The 26,227-nt window shown below is 39.2% G+C and overlaps 1 protein-coding gene across 1 annotated transcript in view; it reads left to right on the forward strand.

The window, feature by feature from the left end:
• The window catches only part of fcho2 (FCH and mu domain containing endocytic adaptor 2), a 62,660-nt gene extending 40,284 nt beyond the window's left edge, over nucleotides 1–22,376 (forward strand). Inside the window, exons 15-30 of the mRNA XM_084745481.1 lie at nucleotides 2,341–2,365; nucleotides 4,612–4,651; nucleotides 4,793–4,881; nucleotides 7,422–7,496; nucleotides 8,731–9,231; nucleotides 9,652–9,767; nucleotides 10,801–10,930; nucleotides 11,107–11,190; nucleotides 11,464–11,523; nucleotides 12,995–13,106; nucleotides 14,947–15,102; nucleotides 15,875–16,007; nucleotides 18,538–18,737; nucleotides 20,145–20,209; nucleotides 20,303–20,467; nucleotides 21,208–22,376. Coding sequence (XP_084601607.1) covers nucleotides 2,341–2,365; nucleotides 4,612–4,651; nucleotides 4,793–4,881; nucleotides 7,422–7,496; nucleotides 8,731–9,231; nucleotides 9,652–9,767; nucleotides 10,801–10,930; nucleotides 11,107–11,190; nucleotides 11,464–11,523; nucleotides 12,995–13,106; nucleotides 14,947–15,102; nucleotides 15,875–16,007; nucleotides 18,538–18,737; nucleotides 20,145–20,209; nucleotides 20,303–20,467; nucleotides 21,208–21,230 — 1,974 coding nt within the window. The 3' untranslated portion in view covers nucleotides 21,231–22,376. The remainder of the gene's footprint in view (nucleotides 1–2,340; nucleotides 2,366–4,611; nucleotides 4,652–4,792; nucleotides 4,882–7,421; nucleotides 7,497–8,730; nucleotides 9,232–9,651; nucleotides 9,768–10,800; nucleotides 10,931–11,106; nucleotides 11,191–11,463; nucleotides 11,524–12,994; nucleotides 13,107–14,946; nucleotides 15,103–15,874; nucleotides 16,008–18,537; nucleotides 18,738–20,144; nucleotides 20,210–20,302; nucleotides 20,468–21,207) is intronic.
• Nucleotides 22,377–26,227: the final 3,851 nt, after the last annotated feature.

A 26,227-nucleotide genomic window follows, 5' to 3' on the forward strand; every position in this document is an offset into this window, starting at 1 on the left:
TTAAAGTTAAAACATACATCTGAGGTGATGACGAACATTGCATCATCTGGTGTGAATTATTGAGAGATTTTCTTTTTCTTTTTTCCCCTCCTCTGTGCTCATTTTTCTGTCTTTTTCATTTCTCCTCCTGTTCGGTTCCCCCTCTGCGGTGTTCCCTTTATTGAAATAGCAATGGAAGTCGTGTGTGTGTGGCCAGCAAGAGCCGTAATTGAACCCATTTGCCGCTTAGCGCCTGTGGGACTAAACCCTGGCCTCACAGCTCTACGGTGGTTAAACGCTTTTGCTATGTTCCTTAAACCCATTTTGTTTCTTTTTCTCCCTCCTCTCCTCCTCCTCCCTCCCTCGACAACCCCTCCCCCCCAACGTTTCTCCTTGTGCGAATAAATTCTTTATTGAAATTGATGCTCTAACTTTCCATCGGGTTGGTGACCCTCAGGAGTGTATCTTACATATCTTGTGTTACGCAGCATGACACGGCAGATTTATGTGCTGGGAAAAAAGGGGCTCTGTAAAGGAAGTTGGTGAAGTGTTGGGGGCACGCTCTCTGTTGTCCCTGACTGATCGGCGTACGGGCTTCCATGCTCGGTTTTGCGCCGCTGAATTTTTCACCCTAGGTTTAACGTCTGGTATGTGTGAGTGGAGAGTAGTCCTGTGATTTACTGTCTTTAACTCTGAAGTGGAAAATTCCCTCGGCCACTGGGAATAATTAATAATATGGTTTTTCAGCCCGCCTATTTTCACTGTGGGGTTTATATGTTTGAAATTTTAGATATTGTTACATCAACACTATCAAAGGTTTAAGCTTTCAAACTTTTGACTTGTAAAAAGGTCTACAGAAGTTTGAGCCTCCAAAAGTTTCTGGGGTTTTTGTTTTATTTTGTTTTGTTTTCGTTTTTTTCAACCTTTAATGCAGGGATACTCAACCTGCTTTACCGGGAGGCCACTTTTGCAAAAAAGACAGGAAGTCAGGGGCCACTTATTAAAGATGAAACTCATCTCTCTTTGGATTTATTTATTTTCAAATTTAACTGACTTCTTTTCTTATCAACTGAATTACCTTGTTGCAAAGATTGACAGATATATTAGATATTTTACTGCATTTATTGCTCATAACTGAAACTGCATTTCAATTGGAAATGGTTTAGTAACATTTGAAAGAGTTTATACAACATTAAACATCTGGAGCCTCCTCCATTATGCAATCCCTGAAATGCTGGAATGATCTGTAAAAATAAACTGCTCCTATCAGGGGCAGAATAAATGGCATATTTAAAGAGAAAGTTCACCCCAAAATGAAAAATACATATTTTTTTCCTTATCTGTAGTGCCAATCATCAGTTTAGATTGTTTTGGGGGGAGTTATAAAGTTTTGGAGATACTGGACGTAGATGTCTGCCTTCCTTCCTGTAATACACACCGACTCCAGTAGAAAGAAAGTAGTTCTGGGACATACTGTCATAGAAAAAAATAGTTCCTGCTATCTAAGGAAAAGTTCATTTTCCTCCTGTGCACCATAGCCATGAAACAATCTACAAAAAGGTCTTAAATTAGATACAGATGATTAATTGATAAATTCAAGGGCAGCTTGACGTTACAAGCTGAGTGTTATTTAGTCCCATTATTTTGGAGAGAAGGCAGACATGTTTAGAGCTAATATCTCAAACTCTGTAACTCACACCAAAAAAATCTAGGCGGATGAATAGCCCTTTAACGGTTCCTTTAGTGTACATAGTTGAGGTATGGTGTTGAGATTGCCTTAAATCTTGTCCCATTGTATGTCCCTATCATAACATCAAGTATTTTTTGGGTTTTGAATTTCCTTAAGAAAACAAACCCTCAACTGTCAATATCTAAAAAGCCCTATTTTTCTCATCCATTTCTTTCTTTCAGATCCTGGAAACTAATCATATTTCTATTCTTAGTTAGTGTACACATTACTACGATCACCTTTCTCTCCCGATTTCTGAAGTTTTAGTCATTCGAAGTAGGTTTAACTCTTTTATCAAAAGCACACCAGCTTCAAACAGTTCCATTACCCTTTCTAATTTGTAGTGTTTAATTAGATCAAACCAAATATTGAATGTGTGTGATCTCAAAGTTGCACGTGTTGTAACAAAGTCGAGAAAAACAAGATGACTCTTAAAATGCTTTTTCTTTGCAAAAAGCATTTTGCCCTATTTTATGTTTCCTGTTTGGAGAAAAATCATTTGTGCTTAGCACTTTTGTCTCATTTGTGATTTTCTTCCAACAAATTGAGCAAACTCCTGGCAAGTAAGAGGTTGAAAATTCGTGGTGGGTCGCATGCGTCTTTGATTAATTAATGTCTGTTTTTGTTTTCAGGGACAGATGCGAAGGAACCAGTCCAGTGAGTATTTTCTCTGTCTGACCTCTTTCTATCTCTGTGTTGCTGGCCGACTGTGAAAAGGGGGTCGACTGTATGACTTCTCAACTACATTTTTCTTGGCACGAGTTGTTTTTAAAGAGGTTGCCTTTAAAAAAAAGAAAAATCCAGACTCATAGCCAAAACCAACATATCCCGAGAAAAAGTAAATAACTGTTCGTTTCTGTAAATGTGAGCTTTAGGGGTATTTCCCTCCCATGGTACAAATAAGATTAATTGCTTAATTTGCTGTTTATGTTTTGACATGTCAGAAATTATCTTTTCCATTCTGCAAACTGGCACAGTTTGTAGAGGGATAGAATTTTTATGTGTGCTTGATTTCTTGCCCGAGTGCTTGAGAAATGCTTTAAGAATAGGTACAGCCATAGTTCATGTATCACGCTCCATGAGGTCTAAATGCAGGTTTGGAAAAGCACTGAATATTAATAAAGTGTTTTTTATGAGTTAGAAGTTAAAGGGATAGTTTTTTAAGTGAGGTTGCACAAAGTAGTTATCATCGTTGATGTATTACCTGCAGTAGATGGCAGTCTGCACGCCCCCAGTTTGAAGAAGCAGCAGGAGTACTGGTGTAGGAAATTAAGCAATGTACTTCAGTGGACAGGGTCAGCAGCAAAATGTGTCTTAGCTACAAACAAAAATTTCATTTTAAGTGTATGCTATATTTATCATGCTGTCAGACAGCCTTTTCAAATGGGAAACCACTGTTATATAAGCCAAATGTCACTCTATCTCGCACAACTAGAGTCCTTTGGCAAAAACTGTAATTTTACCTCGCAGAACACAGGAGTTGATCTGTTTGTTTTTGTGACTTTGGTGAATCTGAACCAAAGTTTTACAACACTGAAATAACACACAGTAACATAAACAAACTAGTGGATTGAGGCAGCAGTAGACCAGAGACTCCTGTGTTCTCCAAGGTAAAATTACTAATGGCCAATGGAGTCTAGTTGTTTTGAGAGAGAAATATTTAGCTTGTAAAACTGTGTTTTTTTGTTGGAAAGAGCTGTTTGACAGCAAGGTAAAGCAGTGAAAATATTCTAAATATAGCACACACTTGAAGTGATATTAAGTTTTTTTTAGGTGGCTAAAATATGTTTTGCTGCTGACCCTGTCCATAGCAGTACTTCGCTTCCTATACCAGTATTCCTGCTGCTTCCCCAAATCTACTACAGGTAATACACTGACTAGCAATAAGTACTTCATACAACCCCACTTCAAATAATAAAACCATCCTTTTAATGCAGGTTTGAAAAAGTACTGATTAAGCCATAAATATGAGTTAAACGTTAATGTGTTTCTTCTTTTCAAAAGCTGCTTTCACATACCTTGTTTGTATGTAACTAAATGGTAATAATACTCACATTCTGCAGCTGAAACACTGATTGAGTTGAGATCAATTTACACAAGGTATTGCATTGATAGATGTATACTCTACATACACTTAGGGGTCACAGGAGTATCCACATTAGGCTCTAAGCGTCAGGGTCCTGGTGAGTATGTTTTCACTACAGTAGTCAGCCTCCAATCCTGCCTTCCCCTCCCCTCAAAATATCTGCCACAGCCCTCATCTCTGTCCCCTCATCGGAGCCTTTCACTCAGCCAGCTGAGCCGACACAAGCTAACACCACTGACACTGTGTTCTCTCACTGCAAAGCCTCAGTTCAATTTTAGGAATTTAATCATTTGGGTTCTCTCAATTACCTCTGGTGTGCTGCTTCAGATTGCTTATACGGATCTTTGCAATGTATTGTAACACTTTAAAAAAGGGGCACAAAATAACAAAGCAATGCCTGATTTTATTTTTGGTTGCAAAAAAACTTCACTCCCCTGTTCTAAAGTGTTACCATCACATTAAAAACACGTTTGAAGTTAACCCTTTGCAATATTTGAGTAAGATATTAAGGTTTTACTGTGTTATAAGAAAAAATATTGCATTTAACCTGAATCTTACTGCAAATATATTTCTACGATTTTTCACGGCAGACGGTGGTTCTCACTCTCTGAGTCAAAACCTCAGTTTATGTTTCTGGTTGAAGGTGTGATGTAGTTTAAACATGATTTTTGGCAAATGTCTTTGAATACTAGCCGGTGGAAACCTCTTGTGTTGGGTTTTTATTTTATTCTTTAGTTGCTGTGAAAGTGTATTTGCTGTCATCACTCTGTGCAGGACTGTGGTTCCTAACTTTCTGTTTGTTTTTCTCTCCCTGCAGGTGATGAGCTGGCGAAACCCAGAGTGCCAACATCGTACGAGTACGTATGACTACCACCATTTTCATCATGTTTAAAGTACATGTGCTTTTTAAATGTTTTATGTGTGTTTGTGCATGTTTCTACTAGCAAACGGTTTTGATTGAGTTTGACTTGACTCTCTCTCTCACTGTTCTCTCTCAGACTGGCCAACAACGACCTTCTGTCTCTGGATCCGTTCAGCCCAACTCTCGCAACAGGCTCCTCTTACTCTGTGTCATCATCAACAACAGGTAATCCTAATTTTGTCTTTATTCATGTGCAGATATATTGCTCCACAATCTAACCAGTGACAGGTTAAAAACATTCAAAGTTTCTCCCTGGCTCACTTTAGTAAGCTAACTAAGCTAACTGACACCTACCTGTCCAACATAAAACACGCCAGATCCAGGTCTTCATTCCTATCCTCTCCTTCTCTAATCGCAAGTGGATGAAAGCCGAGTTTTGTCTGCTTGGTGTTTTCACCACTGTGTCTGCCATTTTTGCAGCTTCCTCTTGGATTTGTGCTTACGATGTGGCACCTGGTTGCTGCATTTTTAAAGAGTCCAGCCCCCACATGCCGTTATTGGCTGGGGGTTATACACACACGCACACACACTGCTCAACAGTTGATACTCAGAAATGTCCCAAATATAGCAAAATACGAACATACAGGCAGAGGGCACTGTCTCTGCAGATACAGACACTGCTACACACATCTAGCTGGTCATAAAATCACACTCATTCTGCCCTTGATGTAATTCCTTTTAAAGTTTTAATTCTTAAGATTTTAGTCCTGGTTGATTAGGTGTCACCAAAGGTCACCGCTGGTAACAACAAAATGTGGCTTTAAACTGCAACAGACATTATTGAGCAGGAACAACAACAGATGAACAGCTGGTGTGTTTATTTACAATTCAGTCAAACAAACTTGCTTTGTTTTGATGAGGAAGTCAGTCAATAATAAATGCAACAGCGATCTGATTTCATGCTGCACCTGCAAATGGCACAAGTAGTTTTTCGAACAATAGCAGGTCACAGTAAAAGAAATCGGGTTTCTTGCTGAGAAGTTGAGTTTGCAGCCTTTTGCCTGCAACTCTTCATCCAGCAGTTAAGTGAGGCTGTTCTTTCTTGATCCATTACGCCCTTGCAAAAATTGACAATTGCTCCGCTGACGAAAAAATACAGAAATGACAGCTTTCGTGTTTGTAGACACATTTGTGCTTAACAGTCACTGCCATGACAAATACACTGCGTCTGTGACTGCTTCCCCGTTTCGCCGATTAAAAGCCTTTAAGGTGAAGCAGCAGGAAATGTTAGGTTTGTATTAGCGGCAAATTAGCACAATGTGAAGAAAGTGAACAATAAACAGCAGGACTGTTCCGATACCAATATTGAAAATGCCTACAATAGAGCCTAAAATGCTTGATTGGGTGTCAGTATCAATGAGTGAGCGTGTCTATGCACTGATCCGGTATAATATTATTTGTTAGCCGCAAAGTGGGACCATGCTACTTCCCAGCAGCATCCTGCACTCTAGTAGTATACAGCTGTTAAAAAATAATGACTATGTGTTTAGTTTTAACGTACTGCTATAGGATCATTACGCGGTATTGGCCTGTACGCAAAGTTCAAGTGACAAAATTACACTTGATTACATGCATGCAACATTCCTGTGAATCACTCGTGCTGAGGTGAACAATCTGAATTGAGCCTATGAATGGCGGACCCCACCACTGCCAATAAAAACTACTACAAAGAAAGATAATTACATAATAGAAATACATTGAATGGCAATTGCAGAACAAATAATGACGATAGATGGTATCAAAAATGGAGTTTGATTTCATGAAAATTTGAAGCATTATAACTGTTTTTTACTCACTTTGTTGCACCAGTGATCCAGTCCTTTTTGCACTCTCTGTTCCTTGATCTCTCTATGGACTGTAGTCTCTCCCCTTCACTCTTTCTTTTCCTGAGCTGCTCAGTTGGAAGCCTTTCCCTTCAGGGCAGTCCCAGATGTAGGAACTGACCCCCGAGGTTAACAGAATATTTGACTTAAGGGAATTAAAACGGCAGCTTTCTGCTGTCTAGCCTTTTCTTTATGCTTAAACAACATGTAAGCTATGCCTGTCTTACTTTTTGTTTCGTACTTCACGCTTCTACAGTTCTCTAAGAGACATTTGAGTGTTTGTTTTACTTTCCATGTTTTCACACACCACTGATGGTGTGATTCTCATGGCTTTACGTGCGTGACACCCGTGTTTAAACAGAGTGACATTAGCGCTGACCCATTGCCTAGGTTAAGCGTAATCCACAGTTAATTGGCACCTAGTTGAGGTCAGAGGGTCAGCTATAAAGCCCACTGGCACGTATGTTGTCAAACAGTGTCTCGTTACTGTCAAAGGTCTCGGCTTAAAAGTCAAAAGAGCATCGCCGAGTGCCCTGATTAAGATATGGTGATGGGAATTACGTCTCTGCTCACAGCCTGTTAAATCTCCCTGTGTACAGTGTGGCAGTATTAGCAGCTCCAGATGCACACATGACACATTAAACAGATCTAGTCTGTGTGATTTTAAAAAGATTAAACTCACTCAGAGAGGCAGAGATGGTAAAAAACGTTGTGTTTTTTCATTTATTATGTCATATATTGCCTTTATTTTGTGTTCTTTTTGTGCATTTTCATCTGTTTCACATATTGTTTTCTGCTTTTTTTTTTGTCTGATTACAATGTCATTGCATTTAAATTACTTGATGTGTTATTGGTTTGATTTATTTGAACTTCTCTTGTTAGACCTTGCCTCTATCTTCCTTTCAATCCCTCCATCTCCATCTTTTGACTCAGACGTCTTTCTGCCCGAGGCATCAGGTAAAATTTGTGTGCCCCGTGATTTGAAGAACTTTAAGCATTCATTATCTACCATTTTGCACAGCATTTATGTTTGATTTTTGTTTTTTTATATGTAAATCTTTGAATATTCTTTCCTTCAAATGAGTGTGAACATGTGTGAGAGTCAGATTGACTTAAGTATATGTAGGACTTTTGAGCCCCATGTGGCTAAAATCAGGGTCATTGCTTTTCACACTTTTAGCAACGCTGATAAGAGGTTACATTTTGCTTTCACATATGCTTTCCAGTATATTATAAATATAAACTCGTTGTGAGCCAGTGTGAGTTCCTTTTTATTAGATTTGTCTACAGTGTTTGGTTTGTGTTGTCATGAGCCTGGACAACACATTCCAAATATGTTGGGCAGTATATCAATATTATATTGATGTTGTGATATGAGACTATTTATCGTCTTACATTTCGTTATCATGATTTGGCAGTAAGTGTTCCTGGTTTTAAAGGCTGCATTACAGTGAAGTGATGTAATTTTCTGACCTTAACAGACTGTGCTATTATTTACCTTTACCCACTAAGTCATTATATCCCAATTACTGATGGTTATTTATCAAAGTATAATTGTGCTAGTATTTTATAAAAGCATCAATAGTCATCCCCACTATATTGTTGCAATATTAATATTGAGGTTAAAAGTACCTGATATTAGATTTTGTATATATCACCCAGCCCAACGATAAGATCAACAGATGTTTGCACCTGCATTTGACAATTTATGGCATATTATTTTAGAAAAAAAAGAAATGGGTATATCAAGATATATATGATATATCAGGGAATAACCTAAAAAATATTGAGATATTGTATAAAAGCCGTATCACCCAGCCCTAGTTAAAAGTTTTCCTTCTTTCTTTCTTATGTATCAGGTGCATTTTTTGAATGAAAGCTACTTTACCTCTTCTTCAGCGAGGGCAACCATACCACTTGCACTATGCAATATAAAAAACTGGTAGAAAAATACTTTTGTCCTATTAGTAGCAGCAATAAAGTATATGTGTCTGCTACTCTGGGTTGAAGTAGTCATGAAATTGAGCTTTTTTATTCCCAATAAAGCCTTAATTTTTGAGATTATAATAATGATAAAAGCTAACTTTTAGGGCGTGATTTTTGTAATTTTACTATAAGTATGGTCACCTTACTTTATACACTTTGCATTTGTCATGTTTATCGGCTCTGTCAATCACCTCGCCCCCTTCAGCTGAGATGGTCACACAACGGGAGCGCTCTCCTCCCCTGGCAGACAGCCAACAATCCAAAGAAGTCTCCTCTTTCTCCTCGTCTGCATCCTCCCCCTGGGACTCTCCAGAAAACCCTTTCCAAGCACTCAAGCCCACACCAGCGAGGGCCCAGAGCGCCCCCATCACCCTACCGACAGAGCCCGTCGACCCCATCAAAAGCCCGCCGGCCGCCAGCCCTCCAAAAAGTGTGGACGCCTTCTCGTCCGTGTCCTGGTCCCAGAGCCAGTGGATCGCCTTCAGTGATAATTTCGCTCCACCTCGCCGTCAGAGCTCGGGGTCATCTGTGAAGGAGCTCCAGAGGCCTCCGTCTGGCTCTGGCAGGTCGAGTCGCTTCCTCTCTGATGACTCCGCGGACGCCTGCTGTAAAGCAACGGGCAGCAGAGAGGACGGTTTCTCTGATGTCTTCTGTGGGGTTACAGATAGGGCGATGGCAGCAGCTCCATCAAGCAAAATATTCAATGGTAACATTATCACTGATGTGTAATGCCTGAGGTTTGGAGTTTTATATTTTATTTTATTTTATCTTAACTGTATGTATTCATATTGTGCATTTGTTTTGTATTTAAATTTCATATTTTTTATGTTTTGTGTTGTTTTTTTCATTATTTTATGGTACACATGCTTGTCTAACTCACTGCCTGGTTTACAACATGTTTGCCTTTGAGTTTCTTTTTTGTTGAATTAATTTTGGAATGTGTTTTTATGATTTTCATGTTTTGCTGTTATGTTTTTTTTGTACTAGAGGTCTTGATGCATGATGGTTTTGCATCTTCTTGAATGAAGCATAATAACAACGCGCATATACCTGTTTGGTTGTAACTGATTCACAAGCTGTTTAACAGCCACTAACCAGTAAATCATACGTATGTTTCTCTATGTAGTGCCAGTACCAAACCGACCTACCACCCCACTGACAGCTGGAGCCCTGGTGCCTCCACCACGACCCTCCTCCAGGCCCAAACTCCCCGCTGGAAAACTCACAGGAATCAATGAGATTGTGAGTACCTATCCCAATACATCGAATGATTTCTCTCAGAACCATAATTAGAGACAACTGATAAATTGGTCAACCGATATGATCGGGCCAATATTGGCCCACGACGCTATCGATATTATGCTTGAGCTGCATTGTCTGCATGTGTTTGACAGCTACCTCGCTGGGCTGCTGCAGCTGGCACACCTGTGGTCACCACACAAGCTGTTGCGCTGCTGCTGCCAGCCCTGTCTTTCTACAGTGAATTTTCAGAGGAGTTTTGAAGAAAAGGAAAGCGCTGTAACCAGAAAATAGTGTGTTTTTTTTTATCCCTCTCTTTCAGAGAGGGAGGGGGGGGGGAAAGAGGAAATGAAAAGAAAAAAAATACTATATTATATAATATAAATAATATTAAAAAGCAGACATTTCTATTTAGCCTCTTATCTGTTGTCTGTTATATGCTACTGAATCAACCAGAGGGTAAAACATAGAGATCTTATGAGATCAGTAGTTTCCCAGCCTTTGTTGTAGCTGCATTTCCTTTTCCTTGTGGTAGTTTCAATCATATTCCTAAATCTGTGTAACTTTGTGGTGACTCGCAATTTTCCCCGTTGCCTGTAGGGTAACAAAGATGGTGACAGGTTAACTGCCACATGTTCACAGTTTTATTGATATCAGTCCATAGATGTAGTCTTTCCTGCTTTCTTCACAGCCTTTGGAGCCAGATTTCAGATAAGCGTCTCTCCTGCAGTGGTTTGGCGGCAGATAAAAATGCTGTGCCGTCCCAGATTAAGTTGGACACCTGGTCACTCTAAAGGGTCTTTATCAATATCAGTTTTGTTTTATATGAGAACATACTGCAGATTGTTTTGTTTTTTTTGATATAGGCAGCATTCTGTTTATCTGCTTCGTCCCTGTCTGTCTCTGTCTCTGCCCTGGTCTTTCCTGTGTACCTGTCCCTGTCACATTCCCTTCTTTCCCATCCCGCAACACAAAATCCATTGCCAATAAATTCTGACGTTGTAATACATCCTAATGGATCGACTCCTTCGCTCAGGTGCGGCCGTTCAGCCCGCCCAAGACATCTAACGCCAGCCCTCCTCCGACTGCACCACTCGCCCGGGCAGAGAGCTCCTCCTCCTTGTCCTCAAATGCCTCTCTCAGCGCTGGTAACACCCCTACTGTTGGTAAGCCTCCTCAGTGTCCTCTGTGTATAGAAGATCTTTATTTGACTTTTTTATTCTCCTTTTCTTCACCTTTTCACCAGCCTCCCACATGCCTTTTGTCTCTGCAACACAATGTGCCGTTTTCCCTTTTCTCTCACTCCTCTCCTTCCTTCCTTCCTTGACTGCTCTCCTTACAGGAGCTGAACACACCTTTGCTCCCTCCCTCTCCTCCCCAGAGCCAGAGCTGCTCTCCCTCTCTCCTTTCTTTCTACTAAGCCAAAGTGAGTCAGCACCTCCAAACTCTTATTTCCCTGAGAGACACTCATGTTTCTGTGGTCAATCATCTCCACTCTGCATACATTTCACCGATGCTAAGAATGTCATCATTAGGGCCTGTTAGCTCTTTTTGCAATCACATCAGAGTTGTCAGCTTAGGGCTCACCAGCTATCATCACACAATTGTGCTCAGCATCATCACCTCTCCTTACATTTGTGCTCTCTGGGTCTGTTTATCTCCTCCTTTTCTTCTTTATGCCTTTTAATCTGGTGTAAAGAGGATGATGTGTTCATTGCGAAGCTGCCTACCTTTGAGAAGCGGTGTGAAACACCAGCAGGTACAGTTGAAGTTCATAAAAGAGGACTCTCCTCTGTATTTAACTCAAACTAACACCAGTCTGCAGCTGGATGGGCTGGATTGAACAACTGGACGTGTTGCTTTGCATTGATTGCATTTCTTTGTCTTGTTTGCTCTCCGTGTTTCATTTTTTCTCACATCTGTCAAACTGTCAACAGCATCAGCTCCTCTAACATGATAAGATATGATTGTCTTGTATTAGTAATGAAGTAATGAATGACTTGACTTTTGTTGACTTTATTTTTAAGGGGATGGTTCAGATTATTTGAAGTGGTCAGTGTATTACCAACAGTAAATGGTGATTGGCACACTCCTAGTTTGGAGTTTGCCATGATTCACAGTTCGATTCAAGTTTTGATTTAAACATATACCCAGTCTTGATTTGTAAAGAACAACTGATCACCGGCTTTATGCCCTGACAACTGTCGTTTACATTTTCAAAATTTACTTTAAAAACATAAAAAGATAAATGTTCCCAGCAGAAATGCTGAGTTTGCTGCTAGACAACCATAGCGAAGGTTTAGAACGAAGGTCTGTCAAAGAATTGGAGACATTTCCGACTCCGTCAGTGAAAAGTGCCGATGCAGGCTACGGGTAAGCTACGCTGTGACGTCTTTTAAGTGTTGTCATTTTTCCTTCAGACATGTGCCAGACGTGCACAAGGAGGCGCGGTGGAGAAAAAGAAATGCTGGGAGAATTGTTGATCCTGCTTCTTAATTTTGATCAATTTCGCTTTACCTTGCTGTCAAACAGCCTTTGTCAATGGAAAACCAAGTCAGTTAGTGTGTTTGTTTTTTTCTGTGTGCATTCAGTGTCTGAAAAGGTTAAAAGTCACACAGGTAAAATTCTGTGAGGTAAAATGACTGATTTTGCCAATGGAGTCTGGTTAGTTTAGAAAGGGCGATATTTGGCTTATATAACAGTGATTTTCTGTTTGATGGCAAGGTAAAGTGGTGAAAATAGTCTAAACATACCATATACGTAAAGTGATATTGATTTTTTTAGGTGACTAAAATACATCTTTGCACTTTGCACTTGCACTCCTGCTGCTTTGCCAAACTGGGAGCGTGCTAACCTCCGTCTACTGTAGGTAATACACTGACTATGGATAAGTACTTCATACAACCCCAGTTAAGAAAACAGGAACTATGTCTTTAATATGCTGTTGCAGGTCATTCTGCCTGTCTAATAGTTATTAATTTAAACTAAAGCAGCTGTGGCATGACATACCTTATGTCTGTTTATTTGAAAAATAACAGAATGAACTAGAATGTGCAACGTGTGACTGAGTTTATGAAATGTGGTAATAGAAGTATAATAAATGATATGATATGTCTTTGCATGATCAAACCCTCTTGATTCTGATGTGAGCTTTGGACCCCGCTGTTATAAAAGTCTGATCTGCAGCTGAGTCAACAGACCTCAAACTCTGTGCTTTTTCTCATTCTCAGGGACATCTCGCGGTCCCAGCCCTGTGACCCTGGCATCCCAAGATGCTTTGCCCATTGCCGTGGCCTTCACAGAGTCGGTTAATGCTTACTTCAAAGGAGCTGATCCCACTAAGTGAGTCTCACATGACCTCTTGCTGCTCAAAGGCCCCCGACGTGGACCTGCACGCATACACATTTTTGTCCATATTTGAACTTTAACTACAACACATATGACGTTATGAGTTACACAGTACATGGCGTTGCACTGCTGGCCCCGTGTGCACTATAGAAGAAGTGTATCTCCGTCTCGCTCTGCGTGTGTGGAATGTTTTGCGTTAGTCTGACACCATTCTTTCAGAGTGGATAACCTACATGGGGCAGATTATAGTCTGGGGCAGAGAAAACATACAGCCTTTTATTGGTTAACTGCTGCTAAATTGCTGCTGTGCAAAAGGCTTATTTTTGCAGGGATTAGCAAATGGAACATTTCATAAGCAATGCAGGTTGAGACCCGCTGTGGGCCGTTACCAGCACAGAGTAGGCCGACCGCAGCTGAAGGAAGACTCCAGAACTTGTTCAGAAACTGGATCTATATTAGACTATAGAGGCGTACAGATGGAAAGTGGAGATGGAAATATGTTACACCTGGACCTAAAGCCAATGTGTTCAAAATGTTCGGTGGTGATTTTTCAACAAAAATGCAGAACATTTTCAGGTCCCAGCTTCTTAAGCATGAGGATTTTATATGTTTCTCTATTATAAATCATTGCTGACTAAATAAAACAGAATATCTTTGGGTTTTGAATAGGGATGGGAGTCAAAAAGCAGTTCCAGTTTGTCAAATCCATTGGAATCGAATGCTGCCGAGCTTATCATGTGTCTACGCTGCTGGAAACTTGCTATGAGAAGTCATAGCAAATAGACTTTTTTCTACTCTGTGCACTATGCACACTGTGCTCAGAGATAATAAAACATGTGTAGGACTACCTTTTTCACACAGAAAATCAATAATTGAATAGCTAAATAACTAGACTGGTAAACAGAACTGATGATGCAATGGCTATCGATAAAAACCTTATCAATTCCAGCTGCTAGTTTGTCAGACAAACGTGATCTGAAGAAGTCACTGTAGGAAAATGATGATGGGGCATCACTCACAGTTTTTGGACATTTGATAAACTAAACAAATATCAATTAATTGTTTAATAACAATATTACAGATATTCTTGTTAAATGTGAGCAGTCTAAAGGCACACTTTTTCCACAGCATGGGGGATTTCAAAAAGATTGCAACTTTTTGTTGTGAGATCTAAGGAATAATACACAACATGCTAGATGTAAAGCTACCTCTTAATGTTAAAATGTTTATTTTGGAGTTATATCACACCACCCTAGTCTTACCAAGAAATTATCAAATGCTTATGGATATGTGTGAAGTTTAACCCCCTGTCATTGAAGAATATTCAGAGGCCATAGATGGGCCAGTGGCTTAGAGAAATGAGTACTTGTTATGATATGAAGAAGATAATTTGTACCCTGAAAAGGAAAAAAATTGATAAGATTTTTGGTGCTTTGGCAATGGGAATGCATGAGAGGTCTGGTGAACATTTAGGGGACTACACATGATCACTGGCTCGCGTTTTGCTCTCTGCCAGATGCGGCACAGATGAATTTTTTAATGTGATGTTAAAATAAATAGTTGGATAAATTGATGCAAATAGCCATTTTGCTGGTGATCATCTGTCGGCCCTTAAACTGATTTGATTATGCTAAGATCGAGTTGTTTCTGCCCAGCTTTGTTTGTCTTTTTTCATTTTCTGACTTGTCATTTATTTTCCTTTTGATGTTAAGTTTGTGCAGGGTAAGTCCAGTCTTATAACTGTGTTGTTAAAAGAAAATAAACTGTTAAAACAAAAATAATCAACAGATGCTGCCCATTACATCATTCGTATTCATGAATCCATATTCCACAGGTGCATTGTGAAGATCACAGGAGACATGACGCTGTCGTTCCCCATGGGCATCATCAAGGTGTTCACCACCAACCCCTCCCCATCGGTGCTCACCTTTAAACTGAAGAACACCAGCAGGCTGGAGCAGATCCTCCCCAACCAACAGCTACTGTACAGGTGAGGCGTCCTCACAGAGCGGCTAAAACACGACCGGGCTGCGGCGAAGAGCTCCGCAGAGCTGACGACTTGATAACTTGTCAGACTCGTGGTTAAGTGGAAGAGGGATCTGGACCCAATGATACAAGTCAGGATGGAGGAAATGTAGTCTGCGTCAGTGAGAGGAAATTCAATTAGTAATCTGACATAAACCCGTCATTAAGCTGTCAGGGAAGTATTTTCCACCAGACTTTTTAACAGCCAGGTTCTCAACAGCCCATGTCTCTTCTGAAACACTTCACACCCTAAAATAGCAAAGAACAGCAGACCTCATACAACAGCTGCTTCATTTAACATACATTATTTTCTCTCTCACCTCTTTAGTCTCAGTCAAATGTGTTCAATTTATATTTTACCTCACATGCGGTGCAAAATGCCACGAAATTTGTTGGTTCTATTTTAAACCTGCGACTTTTTAAAACAAATTTGATGTGATTAGTTCACATCCCTCTCCAAAAAGCGAAGAAAAATAACAGCTTTTTTTGATTTTTTTTTTTTTTTTTTTTTTTTTATGTGTCTTGCTCTGGTTCCTCTCAGTTATTCCAGGACCACACGGCTGTACTAATTGAATCAAATGGAATTCATGATTTAGTAGCTGGTCGGATATAACAGGGTCATTTTTTCCAAGCTATTGGAGCTTTACACACAAAGCCAAGAAGAGCAATGAATAATTGAGCCCCTGATTACTCCTTCTGTGCAAGTGAGTGTGTGTGTCTTTCTGACTGTTATGCAGTGATCCTTCCCAAAGTGACTCTAATTCCAAGGACTTCTGGTTCAACATGCAAGCACTGACGTCCTACCTCAGAAAAGCCTCCGAGCAGAATCCCTCAGCTTCCTACTATAACGTGGACATCCTAAAATATCAGGTCAGTCAGCCAATGTCGAGACTAATCCAGATAAAATAACTGGAGTTAAAGAATGCTTTCTAAAATCATATTTCCCCAAGTGCTTCACCCTCCAGACATGTCTGAGACAGGAGCAAAAAAAGAACACGAGTGTCTGGGAGTGAGCAGGGTAGAAGTTTAAACAGAATGCATTTTACTACTACTTTAACTTGAAATATGCTACTTTTTAACAGCGTGAAATGATTTGCAAAAACTTTTCAGCCTGTATTCACTTAAATACAGTGCAAAGACATGATGCCTGCAACAAGGTGGGACAGGGGCGCATTTACCACTGTGTTACATCACTTTTTCTTTTAACATCACTCAGTAAGCATTTGGGAACCAGGCACCCTAATTGTTGAAGATTTGAAAGCGATATTCTGTCCCATTCTTGCTTGATATACGAGTTCAGGTGCTCAGCAGTGCGGGGTCTCAGGCCAGTCTAGTATCTTAACTCCTTTACTATGAAGCCACGCTGTTGCACCATGTGCAGAGCCTGTCTCGGCTTTGTCTCGCTGAAATAATCAAGGACGTCTCTGAAAAACAAGTCGCCTGGATGGCAGCATACGTTGCTCCAAAACCTGTATTTGCCTTTCAGCATTAATGGGGCCTTTACAGATGTGACAGATACCCGCTAGTGCTGTTAGCGCTGGTAACAATCTGAGTGGCCCTTTTTCCTCTTTAGCCCAGATCATATTAATCATCATCATAATAATGATGATAGGTCCACCTGTTACCACTTCACCTGTTTACCTGAACATTAAATATCTTGTCTTTGTACTGTATTCAGTTGAATACAAGTCAAAAAGTATTTACAGATAATTCCATTCTGGGTTTTTTTTATGTTTTACCCAAAATCCCAGCTTTTTTGGAATTGGGGCTGTTCCACAGTTAAAGAGAATTGATTGAGCGGTTTCTTGGAAGTCTATTTGATCTTTCAGCCCTAAGCAGCTTTAGTAACAATAATAATAATAAAAAAGTAAGAATGTTCCTAGAATATTCAAATAGTTTTAAGCTTGTTGTTTGTGCCTGCTGCACATCCTCTCGATCTGGACCATTTGGGAATTGGATTAATTTGTGGTCACTAACTCTTTCTGATTTAATTTACTACTCTAAAAGCTTGTGACCGTCTGGTTCAAACCTTGGTCACAGCTAAAAACTGCAGACCTTGTCCTGAAATCCTTTAGCCTCACATGAAATGCCACCTCAAGATAACATTATCTTTAATACAAAAGCTTGTTTTACTGTTTAATTATTTACATTATTACATTAGTTTACAGTAAATTGATGTAATTATTTTGAACTTACCAGACTGCACAAAATAGTTAAAAATTAGCTCGACCTCGAACATCATTTGATTGGTTAAGTATTGTGACTATTAGGCTTTTTTCTATTTTGTAAATAGCATTTAACATTTTTTTGCCTTTTCTACATTGTGTAACATGGAACAGTTTTGTAGAAAACCAAAATCCTCTTATCCAATGTCCCTAGAGGACCTTATTGTGATATAAACCTATTTTCTATTATACAGGTTAATTTCCTACATTTACAAATGAAAGCTCTCAGAATCATGTTTTGTTTTTTTATTTGAGGAGCTCATAGCGTCTGGTTGTCATGTTTTTCCCAGTTCAGAGGCTACAACCTCCTGTACATACAATATATGTATGGTTCTGTTTATATAAACTTTGCCCGAGGAAAGACATTATTAATTTAGCAAATATAAGTTATGGACAGTGTACAGAATTCTTTGTTTGGTTCCCGGTCAAGAGATTTTCATCCTCCACACATGTCACTAAAACTTTATCGTGTGCAAGAATGTTTTGAAATTGTGGTTCTGGTAATCTCATAATGTTTAAACAGAGATATCCAAAACTGGTCAAGGATATTTATTTTGGAAGATTTTTATATGTAGATTGATCCATAATGGTAAATTTCTCAGCCGGTGAACTCTGTAGCTTTAGAGCAGGTAAGGGTTAAATGTTTTTCGGCTGGTTTGGCCACGCTGTCGTCAAGCATCAAACTTTGGCCTCCGGTTTACACACAACCTCACAAACCACTCAGGGCCGACCTGCCACCCCATAATCAGGCCCCACTTTTTTGGAGTTCTCTTAAAAAATAAAGTTTAAGTTTACATGTGGTGGATCAAGAAATCTCAGAATATAATGAAATATAAGCTCACCGAGGTGTAAAACAAACAATCCATGAATTGGCTCAGTCAGCTCAACAAAAACAACTTTTTTTGTTGATGGAAGAAGAAGATTTAGTTTTTTGTTTGGCTTCTGCCTTTCAGCTCTGGAGGAACATTACTTTTTGTTTTGGACTTGCATTTGTGCTAAATATGTTTGTGGCAAAACTATATTGAAATTGATATTCAATATAGTTGAGTCAGACCTCTGTATTATTCTTCAAACTCTCATTAGGATATTGGAAACATCACTCTAATTGCTCAAACTCAAAGCAGCTGCATTCGTATTTAAAGTTGGACTTTTTACACCGTTTCTGCTGCGTTCAGGTGCAGTCTGATGGGATCCATTCCACTCCGCTCAACTTGACCGTATACTGGAAGTGCACACCGAGTACATCAGACCTGCGGGTAGACTACCGATACAACCCGGAGTCCATGGCCTCCCCTGGTCCGCTCACCAACGTGCAGATCTTAGTGCCTGTCGACGGAGGAGTCACCAGCATGCAGTCTCTGCCCAACTCCATCTGGTAAGATGTGGCACTGGTTACATCAGCAGGAGAACAAAAACTGTGATGTGCTGAAAAAAATATTTTTATCTTACAGTGTTTGGGAAGTTACTTTTCAAAATGTAATAAATTATCACACATATTACTAATGACTTTCATTCAAGTCTGTGGATCGAACGGCAAGTCAATCTGGACCCAGTTCAGACCTCCTGTTATTAATATAATGCATTATGACATTATGACAAATAAATTTTTCTATTGATCAATAAATTCTTAGTGACGTTGAGTGTAGCTGGAGATCATTTACAGCCATCCTGTCCCCAGATGAATGTGGTTTTAATGTGGCTTATTTTCCCCGTTGTTGACAACATTGTCATGGCGACATTAACTGCTAGACAGAGTGTTGTTGCTGTGTGCTGTTCACACATTAACTTTACACTGGAGAATTTGCTCTCAGCTCCTAAATCACCTTTTCTCCCACTAGGCTCTAATATATTTTGACTGTCTTGATTGTCGTGAGCTAGAATATGTTTCTTAAAAGTTATACAGGAGTTGATTCAGTGTTATTTTGTTATCGGCAATTGTTCCGGACCTCTAATCTTGAACGAGCATCAGATGTGGATAAGTAATAAGTTTGAGAACCCCCGGCGCGGAGTAAAGGGGCTTTCGAATGATAAGAAATTTATCCCAGACTCGCCGCGAGGTAGTGCTCAGAGAGGCAAAGCATAGTGCTACAACCACGACATCCTGTCTACCTGGTATACAAATGGCTGAGCTACCAATAACAGTATGATTCACAAATCTTATTGCCCAACCTTACTGTTCACATTGTGCCATGCATTATGTTTACTAGCGAGATCGTGGTCTGTTCTTAATGTTGTGTTATAGAGTTGGAGGAACCCTGAAACAACCCTTGATTACAGAAACTCTTGTGAGATTTGAGTATGTTGTTCTTTCATTGCGATGTTGCGCAAAGGTTAAAATGATCTCTCCAAAGATCATCTGTGGGTCTGAGGTTCCCTTCAAAGCCCGACCATCAGTCTCTCTGTTATCTCATTGGTTGAAATAATTTGAACTTTGAGTGCAGCAGTCAGAGCGGTGCGCCACATCGAGGGTAGCAGTGCTGCTTAGTCAGGCTCCACCGCTCTCTTCATAGGAAAATAATGGGACAGCCAGCGCAAAGCGTTTTTACTGCTGATCATGTGTGGGAGCCTTAATGTGTTATACTGCTTTGCTTTACTTTAGCCAAAATAACCACAGACGTATGGCAGGGCATTATAAAGCGGAAGAAGGTAATGTATCTTAGTGGTATCCCTGCAAATGTTTCTGTAATGGGTTACTTTTATTACTTTAACAACACGTTACCCTCAACACTGATCTTAGTTAACTGAACGCAGCTTAAGGTGTTATTTCTCTCTCTTATTTTAGGAATTCAGAGCAGAATAAATGTCTGTGGAAGCTGAGTGACATCTCAGAAAAGTCTGAAAATGAAGGTAAATCATCTTTTTTCTTCAAAGTAGAAATATCTTGTGGAGAATGTATGTAGTTGCTAGAAGATGAGTGTATTTGTTTGTGTTTGATCCCAGGCGCAGGGTCCCTGAGGGCCAAGTTTGAACTGTCAAGCGGCCCCTCGAACCCCTCGACTCTCGCGGTGCAGTTTATGAGTGAGGGGAGCACCCTGTCAGGAGTGGACATGGAGCTGCAGGGGACAGGATACAGACTTTCTCTCAACAAGAAGAGATTTGCCACAGGTACGTTGTGCACTCAACCGTACCTAACTGAAACTGATACTGATATTTAAATGGGTAGTTTGGATTATCAAAGTACAGAATTATTAAGAAGTTTTAATTTTTTTAAATGGGGTTGTATGAGGTACTTATATCTGCATTAGAAGCAGGAAGCTAAGATTTATACTGCTGTGAACAGGGTCAGCAGCAAAACATATTTTAGCCCCCTAAAAAATTAATATCAGTTTTAGTGTACGCTATATTTAGAATATTTTCACTGCTTTACCTTGCCGTCAGACAGCCTTTACTGAGGGGAAACCACTGTTATGTAAGCCAAATGTCTTTCTTCCCAATCCAACCAAACTCCATTGGCAAAATCTGTAATTTTACCTTGCAGAACAGAGGAGTCACTGGTCTACTGCTGCCTCAATCTGCGAGTTTGTTTATCTTATTGTGCGCCTTTGGTAAATTGAAAATAACATTTTAAAACACAGAAGTCACACAATAACACAAACTAAGTCTGGAGAGAGCGATATTTAGCTTATATAATGGTAGTTTCCTGATGAAAAAGGCTGCAGTTCATTGCTCAGCTTCTGTGCTGGTGCCCCTCCCTGCTTTTCCCAAACTTGGGTCGTGCTAACCGGTACGTACTGTGGGTAGAACACTGATTATTGTTACATCATACAACCCCACTTCGAATAATCCCAACCATCCCTTTAATGCGTCAACGACTCAAATTGCACATCTTTTGTTCTTTTCTTCAGGTCGTTATATGGCAGATTGCTGAGGTGACGCACCACTCTGGTTCTCAAGAAAATAAAACTCGCCTGACACAAAAGTTGGCAACTTTTCGAGGCTTCCTGAACCTCTGGATCCATCTGAGCACAGCCAGGCTTCTGCCCGGGAGGCGAGACTCTCACTACAATAAAACAGCACTGAGTATTGAACACTGTTAAAAGAAAAGAAAAAATAAAAGAAAAAGAAGATGAGCTTTCAGGAAATGTGTAGATATGAAGTTTAATAATGCTTTCTGATCAATTCACTTTTGTATAGTCAGAAACGATTTATGGATTAGATATAAATCTATATTGTATTTGAAATCATGAAAAAAGAAAAAAAGTGCACTAACAATCTTTCAGATGCTCTTTTTCCTCTTATATTCATTTTTCAAGAGCCTATAAGGAGTATAAAACAAAATCAACAAAGAAAAGGTTTTTTCCTCCGAACTGTAAATATTAACTCTGCTCAACCAGCTCTGACTCAACTTTCAGATCAGTTTTGTTTACTGATTTTTCTCTTTTCCTCACATTTGTCTTTTTTTTTTTTTGATCATGTGCAATGAAGCAATGAAGGTAGGATTTCAAACAGTACTCACACACTTAATGGCACAAGCTTGACCTTTAAAACAACATTGAAGTGCTTTCAAACAAATGCAAAAAAAAATCTGACCTCAGTGCCTCCTCTTATACTGTGGATAAAAAGGCAAAAAAAAAAAACATGCTTCAATGTTTAACCCCAAAAAAATGAGGGTTTTCAGATTTAAGCTACCTTTCTCTGTGGAGTTTTTTGTTAAACAATCACCCCTAATTATGGGGTCTGTGATCAGTGTGGTCTTTTTAAATTTTTGTCTATGTAATTTCCCCCGTCAGTCATGGTGTTGTCTACATTTTTACGCCCTCAATTTTTATTTTTCATTTTAAAAACAAATGCTCAGCAATCTTAACTGTAAAACATTGTGTCAAATGTTAGATGCTTTAAAAAAAATCAAGGGACCCCAAAAAACCCTGCAGCATTTGTTTAAAACTGGCAATTCTTGTGCCCTTTTAATAGAGAAATGTGCCTGAATCTTAACTTTTCTCTGATCTTTTTTTTTTTTATATACTTCAGCACAGTTAATGAGAATAGCACCAACATGTGCCAGTTGTGTTTTTTACTCCTTTATTTGGATGTTGAAGGGAAAAATGTTTTTACAACCCAACTGTCTTCCAGCGATGAATGAGTCATGTTTTGCCTTCTCTGATTGAGTTTGATCATTGAACTCTTTTATATCTTTTTCTATTTCACTGCTCGTCAGTTGACCTTCACCTCTCATGCGCTCGCTGTACAGTAGATCGTGTAAGTGAGCAGTAGCACAATACGGCCAAATTAATGGTGGAAATGCCTTATCACAACAACTAGACACTGAGTAATCCAGTGTTGTTGACTGTGGTTAGATATTGTGACACAGTACTGCCATTGCCCTGTGATAGATTACTGACCTGCCTCGGTTTTGCCTCTCACCCGGTGCATGCTGGGATCAGCCTCTTTGAAGCTACAAACAGCACAAGTGGGTAAAGAAAATAGATGGATGGAAATAATGTTTGACTCTTGGTGCTTCATTCTTGTCTTTTACTAATGAAGGCTGCTACTGTAGAGGCTGTTGTACTTCTTGATGGAGTATTTTTGTGTTCTGTAGGACATTTTTCATTGACCTTAACCATGTAATGGTCTTTAAAGGGATCGTTCTGACTATTTTAAGTTGGGTTGTATGAGTTACTTAACTGAAGTCAGTTTATTACCTATAGTATGTGGTACAAGTCTTGGTGTAGAAAGTTATGTAATGTATACATTGCAAACAAACATGCAAACATGGCAAATGAAACACATTTTAGCCACCTAAAACTGCTGTCGTCAAGGTCAAATATTGCAATCTCCAAAGCAACCAGACTCCATTGGCAAAATTAGTCATTTTAGCTCACAGAGGTTTGATGGTTTAGCTCGTCTGTATTACTGTGTAACCGCAGTTAATTCAAAGCCTTTAGAACAACAGTTTCACATGGTAACAGCAACTACCTAACAATTAAGGCAGCGGTAAATAAGCAACTCCCGTGTTCTGTGAGGTAAAATGACTAATTTCACCCATGGAGTTTGATTGCTTTTGAGAGAGCGGTATTTGGTTTACATAAGGTCAGTTTCAGGCTGTTTGACAACGAGGAAAAGCAGTGATGTACTGCACACAGCTGTACACTGCTTAGTTTCCAACACTGATACTCCTGCTTACCATCTGCTGTAGGTAATGCAAGAACTTCATACAAACGCCCTTCAAAAAATCCGAACTATCCCTTTAAATTGGTTAGCGTGTTGGTATGTGACATGTCTGGAGATGCGATTAATTGCCTGGAAGCTGTGATTGATGAAACCTTTTAGGGCAGGAGTTTCGTACACTGTGCATCATGTGGCCAAGTGACCTCTCAGATTAGATGTTAGGAAATAATGTTTCTCATACGGCTTATTTTTTACTGTCTGCTGGTTATAAAACAGGGCTCATAGTTTTTAACTGAGACTCATATCCATACTTGATTCATCTAATGTCTCTCTTTGAAACTAATCATTTGATTTTGTTCATCATATCTGGCCAGGGTGATTTTATGTAATACCAGTTTTTAATGTTTTGTATGATTCGTACAGTACCTGGTTTAAGACTCAAGCCTTGAATAATAATTTAGAGGCAGACATTATTAATCTTACGCGGATGAAGTGGTGGCTGCTGAACTTAAATTTTGTATCTCACTCTGAACTTTAAATCAGCCAAATGTTTAACGGTAGTTGAAATTAAATGAGTTTACATAAAATCCTAAAATTGTAGCACAATACATTTGTACAGTGTTCAGTTCTCTTAATTATATCAGCGGTTTGGTCAGATGAGCCAAACGCATTTAAAAAAAAAAAAAAAAAAAAGAGTACACAGATTCTGTTAATGGTTTCCATATTAGCAAGCTGGTTCTTGCTGTCCCGACGAAACTTTAAAAATAAACTTACAAGGCTCCTTTTGTTGGTCACTTTCACATTCTTTCTTTCTTTATATGTTGTATTAAACAGAGTTTAAAGAGAGCAAAAAATTGTGTAAATGATTCTCATAAATTGTACATTTTTACCAATATCTCAGCCACTTTTTGTCTCTACTTTATGATTTCTCATTGTGCCTGTATTAAATGTGTAATATATGAATATATACAAATATATTAAAATGACTAAATGTGTTCTGTGTGGTTTTTTTTAGCCTTATCATTGAAGATTTAGTAAGATGTCAGTCATGCCATTTTTTTTGCCACACTTGTGTCATAGCTCTAGGGACTAATGTCAGCCATTCGGTCCACTACTTTTGTCCAGTCTGAAATAATCACTGGATGCATTGAGATTTTGTGCACATTCATGGTCACTTAAGTGATCTGCTCTGTTTTGCTCTAGTGGCATCAGCAGGATTTATCAAATGAAATATCTCAATATTTCACTGCCTGCTGAACATCATCATGTTAGCATTTTCACTGAGTAATGTTAGCTTTTACAGGGTGTCTTCAGCATCTTAAAAAGTATAAGATCCAATTATCTGAATATTAGACCTTAAAATGTCTAAAAACTATCCTGACAGATGTTAAAATTGATTGGTTTATGAAGTTAACATTTCATTTCTAAAGCTGCATTTTTCAGTCTCATTTTTAAATGTGTTTTTGGGGAAAAATTATATTGATCACACTGTAACAACTGCAGAATGAACCCAACATGGAACCAATAAATCTGATGATAACTGTGCAGGCAGGTCATAATTTATCGCGGCACACCCAGCCAGTGTTTTGCATGTTTTTGTGATGCTGTGTGTGGGCTAACATGGCCCCTTTTGTCACAAAAAAACAGGAAAGAAAAAAAAAAAAGCTACCTCTATGTTGTAGAAGTAATAAGTTAAAACTATTTCTGTCAATGTGACTTTCATCCAGTATGAGTGAGTGCAAGTTCAGTGAGATCTGGCTTGAGAACAGCACGTTTATTTACTCTGTTGAAAATAATTTGAAGCCTGAAGACTTTACACCCTGTAGCTAAAAATCAGTCATATAAAATCATATTCCCCTACCTTATCTTTTGTCAATTATGGATGTTAAATAGGTCTTAAATTGCATTTATAATGGTCTTAAAAAAACTTGGATTTAACATATCCAGAGTGTGTTGCTGTTATGCATACTGCTGGAGTATGTTTAAAGCTTGTTGATCATAGTCACGTTGTGTTATATCATATTTATTTCGACATTACAAGAAATGAAAGCAGTTTAAAAATAAATATAAATAGCCTATATTGATGCTTGAGCTTGACTTTAGTAACATGAATCTGTGCAAATAGTAGAGCAGCTTTCCTCAAACGTCAGGCAGGTAGACTGCTGTTACAGAGGTCAAAATGTCTACCTGAGTAGCTGCTCTGCACGGTCAGATCATCATGGGAAGCTCAGTAAGTCCAATCAATAAGTCAGGATGACATGATGATGGGTGAGTTCTCTCAAAAATGTACTAAATCTTGTTGTAACCCAGCAAGTTCCACTATTTCTCTCTCCGCTACATTTAGTCAGTTTCTGTTTGGCTGTATGAGCTTTAGAGGTAATTGTCCACATCAGTGTATCACAATGCAAAAAATGTATTTGAAGGAAACAACGGCAAGATCTTTGTTGGAGAAAAAAAAAAATGACCGTACACGCTAATCAACAAAGCGTGTGTAAACACTTTATTCCTTTTGTGTGCAGACAGATGGCAGATGTGCCTTGGCAGAAAATTGTGCTCAGTGGAAAGGGTGAAACATCTGAAAATCACACTGAAATGACCTGAATTGACAGACGGAGCACGGTGCAGACGGAGGGATAGAGGAAGGAGGGGAAAATAGAGTCTTGGGTTGAACTGGCCCTTTAATGTCGTCTAAATTCCCTCAAAATATACAGATTTTACCAATGAAATGTTCACTGAGAAGTCAGATGTTGCAATACTCCA

This window comes from Lutjanus erythropterus, chromosome 20 (assembly GCF_056507025.1).
Source record: "Lutjanus erythropterus isolate fLutEry1 chromosome 20, fLutEry1.hap2, whole genome shotgun sequence".
NCBI classification, from domain to species: Eukaryota; Metazoa; Chordata; class Actinopteri; order Lutjaniformes; family Lutjanidae; genus Lutjanus; species Lutjanus erythropterus.